Consider the following 11,298-nt stretch of genomic DNA (forward strand, 5'->3'; position numbering starts at 1 on the left):
CCTTTAGTGAGATGATGGGTACAGCTCCGGTGGATGAGAAGCGTTGTCATTATGTTCACATAGTAGGGCAAGCAAGGAGCAGTCTTTTCAGTTAGTCTTAGTTGTGTATAAGCGGTCAGTTAATTGCAGACAGTTGTGAAGGATTAGAGGCATGATTATTTTTCACATTGTGTCAATAGGTATAGTCAAGTAATAACAACTTGGATGTGTCGTCCCTTGATCCTACGTCCTGGCCAGAGTTGTGGCAGACTCCGGACAACTGAAGCTTTGGAGGAATATGCGAATTTAAAAGGAATCCGTACTTTGCTTCTCTAATTATATCGAGTGCTATTTCCTCAAAGAAGATTCATGAATTTATCATCGGGAATGTGAAAGCCTAATGCTTCTCTTAGGGGAATTCCTGTATTTTAGTATGATGCTTTGCGACATGCATCAAAAATACATTTTGGATCTGTTTCGTATTTTCCTCAATTAAGTTGTCAAATAGGATGAATCGAGCAGCCAGCGAGGGCTCTTCGATACTGCCGGTTACTTGTCTTTCCAAGCTAGTTGGAAGACTTCCAGTTTGGTGTTGGCGCATTTTCCTATTCACAGCATTTTCTAGAAGTTGATTACAGAAGCTCGGATATTTTCTTTGTTATCACATGAGGAGTTCTAGGTTTCTTGATGACATTAATGTTTTGGTTTTAGGGATGCGACTAGGCATCTATGTGGCTTGCTCAAGGTTGTAAATTGAGTTTCATCAGTTAGGTGGTTAACTGAATGTCTTGTACATGCTGACGGTCCTTGGGGGTCGGGGAGTTTCTGGAAGGGTCATCTAGGAACGTTCTGTGGGTTTTCCCGCAGATTACTAAATAGCACGACTTATTTGAATGATCCCTTGGTTGGGGCTGAGATGATCACTCCTGTCTCCATGGGTGTAAATTACTCCTGGATGGGATTCTCCTGAGCCATGTCTGAACCAATAGACACTGTGTTCTCCTGCACAGGTCTCATTGTGTATTGTACAGTTCAGAGTCACAGAGTCCCCTGGCTGGACTGACTCAGCCACAGGCTGCTGGAGTACAGACATTCTGTTGGACCCCGAATCTGAGGAGAGTGAGTAAGATCATTGTGTGTAAATTCAATTTTTCTGCTAGATTAATTAATTTAGCATTATATGAACACACTTCAGTACCAACTTTTTTAAAAGCAACTTATATTACCTTTAACAATTAAAACAGTTCCTTCTCCAAATGTGTCTTCGCTCATTACCATTGAAACACAGTAGTATGTAGCCGAGTCCCCTGACTCTGTCTTGGAGATGGTCAGGTTGAAGCTGTCAACTCCTCTCTTCACACTCAAACGTTTTGTCTCAGTAAAGTCTTTGTCAAAGTTGTTGGAATAAAGACTCTTTTGAGTGTGATAAAATGATGATGTCATGCAAAGAGGCTTCTCTCCAACAGTTTGCTTGAACCAAGAGACTCTGACTATCAAATTAGATCGACAAAAGCAAGTGAGTGATACACTTTGTCCCAGTTGTGTAACTATCACAGGGTCTGGTTGGATTACATTGTAGTTATGTGCACAACCTGTGAAGCAAACAAACTAAATAAATCAAAGACAAAGTTATAGTACAGATTTATACATTATTATCATTATTCAGACTACATAGTCATTCAAATGGATGAAAAAAGACTATGACATAAAAAATAAAAGGAATCATATGAATATTTCTTACTTACCCAAATTGGCGTAAAACAAAAATATTGTCCAATATATAATCATCATTTCCTTTCTGAACTGTATAGTGTGTGGGTCTGACAACGGGGTACCTTTTATATGATGACACTCATTAGGTAATCGTTATGAAGTAGGTGGAAACTCTGAACTGAGTGATATTATTGGCTGTCTGAACAGGCATAAAACATGTGATTAAAAACTACAATCTAACATGTGTCCTGTCACATACCATAGTTAGAGCAGCCCTTCAAATTATGTAATGTCAGAGTTACTGGTTTGTATTTTTTCATCATTTGGGTCAGTGGCTGAGACTGGTACATATGTCCTCTTTGACATACACAGGGGGTTTACATTGTATTTCTCACTTCATGTCTGTAGAAGGCAGTTCAAGCTTTCAGGAGGAAGTGAATTCTGGTGAGTTTGGCAACTTAAAAAAAAAAAAAATGCAATACTTGATACCTCGTGCAAATAAGTGGTTTATTGAAATATCATATAAGCATTAAGGCAGGTTACAGAGGTCCATTTTACAACCGTTATCATCAAAGTAGGACTTCATATATTTTCAAAATCATTATATACATTTTGTTGTACACTTCTACCAAAACAAATGTATCCAGTCAGTCAACATCAACCACTATTTCTGAGGATTTGAGACTTCTGAAACCATCCCAATATCAGCTTTCACACTTTCTGAACAGTTATGCTCTGCATCAGAGTGGTTTTACATTTAAATTAGGCGAAGCTAAGCCTCTGCAAAGGCATCCTACAGCAAGTTAGAAATGTATATAATCTGACGTGTTGGCATGAGGATTCCCATACTGGCTCAGCGGCAAGGGGTTCCCACTAAAAGACAAAGACAAAACATGTAAAAGAATTGAAATCTCTTCTTAAAATGCGTACTACCATGTCTTATTTTCTTCTGAATTAACAAATGATACCAGAGTACCTGTAAATAGGTTGCTGTGTGTGTGAGGCGGGTGCTAGTGGCACGAGAAGATTAAAAACTATTAATCACTACAGCATAAAGATGCATGAGCATGGAATAAAAAAATACATTCAACTTAATTTGTCTAGATTATTGTGAAACGCTTTATTTATCGCAAGTAAGTCATTGTCAGATGAGTGTGTCAAAGAAGCAATGCACCTAATTCATTACAGTTACAGCTAACAAAGTTAACAAGGCTGTGTCATTCATCCAGTTCTACTGTCTGATCCCAGAGTACATCATCTCTTCCTACATGTTGCTTCTCTGTCTTCTAGACCTGTTGTTCTTGTTGCTCAGATTCAGAGCTACATAATGGAGACTGTCTGCATCTTGGGCCTGTGAAGAACAATTAGAAAATGTAAGGGACTTTTACTATATGTTTTTATTGTTACCCCTTTCACTCTTCTTTATATGGTAATTCAACATAAGGAATTCAACTTTTTTTTTTTACATAGTAATAGAAAATATTATGAATTTMACTTACCCCTGTATCTGAATAAGAGACTGCTGGACTTCTTGTCTGAGAGAAGGGTCCTGAAAAGAAAGACAGAAAAGATAAAGATACAACTCCTTCTTCCAGTAAAGGTACATCTGGTGATATTATTGCACAATTTCTTATGTGATGTAAAAAACTAGTACGGTATGCAGTTTTACACAGTAGATTATACAATAGATAAAAACAAAACTGTAAGATGTTTCACCTGCCCTTGATGTCCAGCTTGGTCCCGTTCCCAAATAGTATCTCCCCACATAAGACCACAGCACAGTAGTAAGTCCCAGCATCAGAGAGGCTGAGGTTCATCTTGGGGAGTTTGAAGACACAGCTCTGTGTAGGAGACCCAGCCTCAGGGCAATTCTCACACTGATCACTCCTGTCTCCCATGGATGTAAATGATTCCTGGATGGGATTCTCCTGAGCCATGTCTGAACCAATAGACACTGTGTTCTCCTGCACAGGTCTCAGTGTGTATTGTACAGTTCAGAGTCATAGCTCCTGGCTGGATTGACTCAGAAACAGGTTGTTGTACAACGGTTGGGTTTCTGGATGCAGAACCTGACAAAAAGGTTTTGATGTCAGTAAAAGTGTTTCCTATTTTGTGTCCGAACTCAACATTTGTTGAAAACTTAAGCTTCATTGATGTCTGATTTTGCAAATACCTCACATTTAATTAAGACCTTGTATTTCCAAAACGTAAAGTGCAAAAATTATCAAGATTCTAGTTGCAGAACATTAGTTTCTATTTATTTTCACTCTAAATTCCACCTTGTTGGAATAAGAACTCCCACAGTAAAATGTTGCTGAATGTGAGAGCTGCATGTCTGAGATACTTAGGTGTTTTATTCCTCTGCCACTTTGCACTGAGAAGTGAAGGTTGCCTTTAAATTCATTGTGGACACAAGGCGCATGACTGAGGATTGTACCACAGCTAGAATACACACAAAGACAAATATGAATTGTATCAACAATGTACCTGGGTGTCTTCTGTTGGGTTGTAATTTTAAATACTTGCTACACCAGAAGGTAATGGTTATATGTAGGAGGAATGTATATGGTGCGGTCAATTGAGGGTAGATAAGTGACATGGGCCTGAAAAGTTACTAAGCAAGGGAAAAGGCAATAACATGGTTGCAGTCACTCATAAGGGTGGATAGCTGTGGATTAGTGAAGAATGTGGGCCGAGGTCAGGTAAGGTCACATGAAGGGAGAAGGAACAGTTTATTACACACGTAACTTAACTTCCTGCCTAGCAACAAAGATGTAGTGTTTGAGAAAAGGAAGGGACTCTACCTAAAGGGGGGTATAAATACTTGTGCTGGTGGGAACATGTCTTTGTCTTTGCAGCTGTTTAACCCATTGGGTGAATAAACTTGGTCAGTCTTACTTTCACTATCATTCACAGAAACATTAAGTGTAACACCTGAGAGTTAGTAGGAGTCAGGGTTTGTACCTGGGTGGGTAGGGCTCTTGGCTGTAGCCTGGATACACCTTCTACTCTACACTAAACTAATGATTACAGTTCAAMAATTGATAAAACCTATGATCTTGTAAGTGATAAGATACTGTGTTAGTCTACATGGCATGCAGTATGTCAGGGGAACTGTGTTTCTAATAGTGATGGGTGTGAACAACGACTAAAGAGAGTAACTGACTGACACCACATAGACATCCTTCTGGAACCACATAGTGAGTGASAGGTCAACCAGGCCTGTACAAAGCAAAGAGACAGCCTTGTCTTGAGCTCACAGCAGATCAAAGTGTTCAGGTACCTGTGAACAGCTCAATGAGTGCGTGATGCGTGGGTGGGTTTAGCATGGTAACAGTAGGATGTGTCTGCAGAAACCCTCTGGACAAACATTCATACAGGCAAACTATGAGATGGAATAAGTTTGGAATAAGTTGGAATACGTTTTTTTCCATATCAGTTGKTTAAATAGATTAAACAATGCAAAATTAATGCAATAAGAAGGTGCGTTCTGTACACAGGGATTTCAGGAGATCAGTTCAATCAATTAACACATACAGCATAATGAAGGATGATGATGCTCAATTGAATTAAAAGTTGCAGGCTAATATTTTTCAAATGCACCACAAGCAACTAAGCAATCTCTATAAATAATAATTTGTAATGCATAGCGATGATACAGTATRTCCTACTTTACTTCAAAACCCATCTATAATCTATTGACACTGGTCTTAGCTTTCTCTATTTGTAACGGAATTCTTCGTCCTCCTCGTCRGAGGAGGAGTAGGAGATATCGGACCAATACGCAGCGTGGTGAGTATTCATATTTATTTAGAATACTTGAAACAAACAAACAAAATAACGAATGAACTAACGAACACGATAATACTGAGTGAAGTGAACAAACACAGAAACAGGAACAATCACCACAACCCACAATACAAAACAGGGCTACCTAAATATGGCTCCCATCAGAGACAACAACAAACACCTGCCTCTGATTGAGAACCATATCAGGCCAAACACATGGCAATAGACAAACTAGAGACAACAACATAGAATGCCCACTCAGATCACACCCTGACCAAACAAACATAGAACATACACAGCAAACTATGGTCAGGGCGTGACACTATTTCCTGGTGATATAGACGATGATTACGATGATCAGACAGCAGAGGAGAATTCCCGTTCTATGATGGAAATTAGGACCAGGATTATCATCTGTGGATCAACATCACAATCTGAAACCATAAAATTGCTCTTTCCAAACATAGACTGACCAGGTGAATTGTATGATCCCTTATTAGTGTCACTTGTTAATAAATCCACTTCAATCAGGGTAGATGAGGGGACTAGACAGGTTAAGAGGATTCTTAAGCCTTGAGACAATTAACATGGATTGTGTGATTCAGAGGGTGAATGGGAAATCAAAATGTATGTGCCTCTGAAGAGGTATGGTACTAGGTGCCAGAGCACGCGGTTTGTGTTCAAGAACTGCAATGATAATGGGTTTTTCATGTCTAACAGTTGTCCTGTGTGCATCAAGAATGGTCCACCACCCATAGGACATCCAGCCAACTGAGACAACTATGGATAAATTGGAGTCAACATGGGCCAGCATCCCTGTGGATGCTTTCGACACCTTGTAGAGTGCATGTACAGATGAATTGAGGCTGTTCTGAGTGGGCAAAAGAAGGTGGGGGGGTGCAACTCAATATTAGGAAGGATATTGTATACTCAGTGGATACTGTATCACTCCACTATATTGCTATGGGCATTAGTTGATACCGCAAATCAATATTGACCAATAGTATGTGGACACCTGCTTGTTGAACATCTCATTCCAAAATCATGGGCATTAATATGGAGTTGGTCCCCCTTTGCTGCTATAACAGCCTCCACTCTTCTGTGAAGGCTTTCCACTAGATGTTTGGAAATTGTACGGGGACTTGTTCCATTCAGCCACAAGAGCATTGTGAGGTGAGGCACTGATGCTGGGCGATTAGGCCTGGCTCGCAGTCGACGTTAAATTCATCCCAAAGGTGTTCGATGGGTTGAGGTCAGGGCTCTGTGCAGGCCAGTCAAGTTCTTCCACACTGATCTCGACAAACAATTTCTGTATGGACCTCGATTTGTGGACATGGGCATTGTGCACATGGACAATGCTGAAAGAAAGGGCCTTCCACAAACTGTTGCCACAAAGTTGGAAGCACAGAATCCTCTAGAATGTTCATTGTATTATGTAGCTTTAAGATTTCCTTTCACTGGAACTAAGGGAACTAGCCTGAACCATGAAAAACAGCCCCAGACCATTATTCATCCCCCACCAAACATTACAGTTGGCACTATGATTTGTGGCAGGTAGCGTTTTTCTGGCATCCCGAAACCCAGATTCGTCTGTTGGACTGCTAGATAGTGAAGCGTGATTAATCACTCCAGAGAACGCGTTTCCACTGCTCTAGAGTCCAATGGCATGAGCTTTACACCACTCCAGCTGACATTTTGCATTGCGCATGTGATTTTAGGCTTGTGTGCTACTGGTCGGCCATGGAAACCCATTTCATTATGGTCCAGTCGAACAGTTCTGTGCTGACGTCGGGTGCTGACATTGCTTCCAGAGCCATTTTGGAACTCGGTAGGCAGTTTTGCAACGAGGACAAACTATTTTATGCGCTATGCGCATCAGCACTCAGTGGTCCCGTTCTGTGAGCTTGTGGGCCTACCACTTCTCGGCTGAGTCGTTGTTGCTCCTAGATGTTTCAACCTCACAATAACATCACTTACAGTTGACCTGGGCAGCTCTGCCAATGTTTGTCTATGGAGATTGCATGGCTGTGTGCTAGATTTTATAAACCTGTCAGCAACGTGTATGGCTGAAACAGCCAAATCCACTAATTTGAAGGGTGTCCACATACTTTTGTATATACAGTATATGTACAAGTTTGAACATGAGTGGGGGAAACACCTACACAATGAAACAAGTACATTTTATGTCAGTCTTACATTTTCTAGTATATCTTACAGAAACATTCACTAAGTATAACACCTGATAGTGCATGCCTGATTGGACACCCCAGACAACATTACATTTACATTTAAGTCATTAGCAAGCTCTTATCCAGAGCGACTTACAAATGGTGCATTCACCATAACCGTAATGTGACACACTTTATCTAGTCTGTTAGTTGTTATCTGTGGTTAATTGGGTTCTAAAGGAAGTCTATCAGAAGGAGGATCCTCCTCTATTGGTCTCATTCTGACAGAGGAACCTGCAGTTGTTTTTGTGCTTCACAGACATGTCTGTTTGAGAATGTACTGAACGTTCTCACATGCTTATCACCAAATTGCCCCCCCCCGGAACCACAAGTTAGAATAGATGGTGCTGCATCACACATGAGGTGCTAACTTTAGGAGCGTCATGGATAGGGTTCATTAGCAGTTATTTGTGGTTTGTAACTGATTTCAGATAACTAAATATATATATTAGAGTCAGTTGTATAAATAACTGTTTTGTTGTGGATGTAAMCTGTCAGGGGCAACATGAACAACAAGTAAAGARAGTGAMAACAACAGTGACACCACARAGACATCCTGCTGAAAACCACATAGAGACACAGAGACACAGAGAGCAGGTAGGAGGGTCCTGTGTGCACAAAGCCAGCAGACCCACCTGACCAAAGCATAGATATGGACTCGTCTTGGGCTTACAGCAGACTGCAGAGTACTGTGAATTTGTTCACTGTGTGGGGGTGGTTGTGAGTGACATGCTATCAACACAACTAAAAGAGGACAACACATTACAGAGAGATGACTTGAATAAATAGGTTGTCTCCCATACCTATTCAACTACTCCCTGGAACTCAATACAAAACTAGACACAAACACAAGTCATTGTCTTTCGTCATATACAGTAGAGATCACTCTGCTACCCATTTTATTTAGAATGATTGTGTGGCTCCTCCTGGTAACTAAGCTATACTTTATAATAACTTAGTTGATGTTAGTAGTAATGKTCCACTGATGATGACTACCTAGCCTGTTTGATACAAGTGACTCTATTATTCTGAAATGGATTTATAACATGATACAGATGTGTAATATGTAAGTAATAKATTTATATATTACCTTGTTATAGATTCTTCACAGCCACACAGTGTCTTTGTTGGGCCTTTYTTGACAGATATTATGACTACACACATGAGCTATCACATGAAAGTACGTTTTCAACGATTCTTTGTCGAAATAGTGAAAAATTAGAACATTTTCACTATTTTTTATTTTGCTGCGACTCTAGTGGTGGAGCAGTCACATCAAGTTTTTCACATTCACTGAATACAGCAGGTGTAGACCTTACCGTGAAATGCTTAGTCACAAGCCCTTATCCAACAATGCAGTTTTAAGAAGAAAAAAAAAACACACTCTAAAATAACAATAATGAGGCTATATACAGGGGTTTACCGGTACAGAGTCAATGTGCGGGGGTACAGGTTGGTCGAGGTAATTTGAACATTTAGGTATGGGTAAAGTGACCATGTATAGATAATAAACAGCTAGTAGCAGCAGTGTAAACATAAAAGGGGGGTGGCCATTTGATTCATTGTTCAGCAGTCTTATTGCTTGGGGGTCGAAAAAGTTAAYGAGTCTTTTGGACCTAGACTCTGTTACTTCTTGCCGTGCAGTAGCAGAGAGAACACTGACTTGGGTGACTGGAGTCTTTTTATATAGGTCCTGGATGGCAGGAAGCTTAGCCCCTGTGATGAACTGGGCCGTACGTACTACCCTCTGTAACGCCATTATGATCAGATGCCTAGCAGTTGCCATAGCAGGAGGTGATGCAACCAGACAGATGCTCTCGATGGTGCAGCTGCATAACTTTTTGAGGATCTAGGAACCCATGCCAAATCTTTTCAGTCTCCTGAGGGGTAAAAGGCATTATCGTGCCCTTATCACAAATCTCTTGGTGTTCTTGGACCATGATCGTTTGTTGGTGATATGGACACCAACGAACTTGAAACTCTCGACCGGCTCCACCACAGCCCTGTCGATGTGAATGGGGGGCGTGTTCTGCCCTCCTTTTCCTGTAGTCCACGATCATCTGCTTTGTCTTGCTGACGTTGAGGGAGAGGTTGTTGTCCTGGSACCACACTGCCAGGTCTCTGATCTCCTCCCTATAGGCTGTCTCATCGTTGTCAGTGATCAGGCCTACCACTGTTGTGCCGTCAGCAAACTTAATGATGGTATTGGAGTCGTGGTTGGCCACGCAGTCATGGGTGAACAGGGAGTACAAGAGGGGAATAAGCATGCACACCCGAGGGGCCCCCGTGTTGAAGATCAGCATAGCAGATGTGATGTTGCCTACCCTTACCACCTGGGGTCGACCTGTCAGGAAGTCCAGAATCCAGTTGCAGAGGGAGGTGTTTAGTCCCAGGGTCCTTAGCTTAGTGATGTTCCAAATCCAGATAGCTGATGTTCTTAAAGAACTGCAAAACCTGGACCCCTACAAATCAGTCGGGCTAGACAATCTGGACCCTCTGTTTTTAAAATGATCTGCCGAAATGGTTGCAARCTCTATTACTAGCCTGTTCAACCTCTCTTTCGTATCGTCTGAGATTCTCAAAGATTGGAAAGCTGCAACGGTCATCCCCCTCTTCAAAGGGGGAGATACTCTAGACCAAACTTGCTAAAGACCTATATCTATCCTACCCTGCCTTTCTAAGGTCTTCGAAAGCCAAGTCAACAAACAGATTATCGACCATTTCGAATCCCACCGTACCTTCTCCGCTATGCAATATGGTTTCAGAGCTGGTCATGGGTGTACCTCAGCCACGCTCAAGGTCCTAAACGATAACATAACCTCCATCATTAAGAGACAATACTGTGCAGCTGTCACACCCTGGCCTTAGTATTCTTTGTTTTCTTTATTATTTTGGTTAGGTCAGGGTGTGACATGGGGAATGTATGTGGTTTTTGTAGTGTCTAGGGTGGTTGTAAGGTTTAGGGGGTTTATTAGAGTAGTTGGGTTTATGTTTAGTATAGTAGTCTAGCTGTGTCTATGGTTGAGTGTAGGTATCTTGGAAAGTCTATGGTTGCCTGAATTGGGTCTCAATTAGAGACAGCTGGTTATTGTTGTCTCTGATTGGGAGCCATATTTAAGGCAACCATAGGCTTTAGCTGGTTGTGGGGAATTGTCTATGTTGAACGTTTGTAGCATGCATGCATGCATGCATGCATGCATGCATGTATGTATGTATGTATGTATGTATGTATGTATGTATGTATGTATGTATGTATGTATGTATGTATGTATGTATGTATGTATGTATGTATGTATGAAAACTGTAAATACCATGTCACTAAGAGCCTAATAACACTACTCTCCTTAACCTATGACGCACAAGCCTTGCAGTAAACATAAACATATTATTTTATTTTCACCAATCTTTAACCAGCGTTCATAGGTGTTGACGAACCAGATTTTCAAATTCTTGTCAACTTGTGGACTGTTGTCAGATTAGTTATCTCAACTGCAAAGTCTGTGGTCGACGAGACCCCAACAGTATCTGGTTATCTTGACATCATGCTTCACTGCTACATTATCACTCAGTGTTTAATTGGGGCTAAATT

General features: G+C 40.9%; 2 protein-coding genes across 2 annotated transcripts in view; both read right to left on the reverse strand.

The window, feature by feature from the left end:
* The window catches only part of LOC111960155 (uncharacterized), a 5,357-nt gene extending 3,590 nt beyond the window's left edge, over positions 1-1,767 (reverse strand). Inside the window, exons 1-3 of the mRNA XM_070437785.1 lie at positions 1,725-1,767; positions 1,206-1,571; positions 904-1,089 (exon numbers count right to left, since the gene is read on the reverse strand). Of these exons, the coding sequence (XP_070293886.1) occupies positions 904-1,089; positions 1,206-1,571; positions 1,725-1,767 (595 nt within the window). The remainder of the gene's footprint in view (positions 1-903; positions 1,090-1,205; positions 1,572-1,724) is intronic.
* A 688-nt stretch (positions 1,768-2,455) lies between these two features.
* Positions 2,456-3,671, reverse strand: LOC111960006 (T-cell surface glycoprotein CD8 beta chain-like). The gene is made up of 3 exons (XM_023981843.2): positions 3,409-3,671; positions 3,192-3,241; positions 2,456-3,043 (listed from the first exon to the last, which is right to left on the reverse strand). Exons 1-3 carry the CDS (start codon positions 3,627-3,629, stop codon positions 2,979-2,981), a joined length of 336 nt encoding a protein of 111 aa, XP_023837611.1. The 5' UTR covers positions 3,630-3,671; the 3' UTR covers positions 2,456-2,978.
* Between the last annotated feature and the right edge of the window lie 7,627 nt (positions 3,672-11,298).

The sequence above is a fragment of the Salvelinus sp. IW2-2015 genome, linkage group LG37 (genome assembly GCF_002910315.2).
Source record: "Salvelinus sp. IW2-2015 linkage group LG37, ASM291031v2, whole genome shotgun sequence".
NCBI lineage: Eukaryota > Metazoa > Chordata > Actinopteri > Salmoniformes > Salmonidae > Salvelinus > Salvelinus sp. IW2-2015.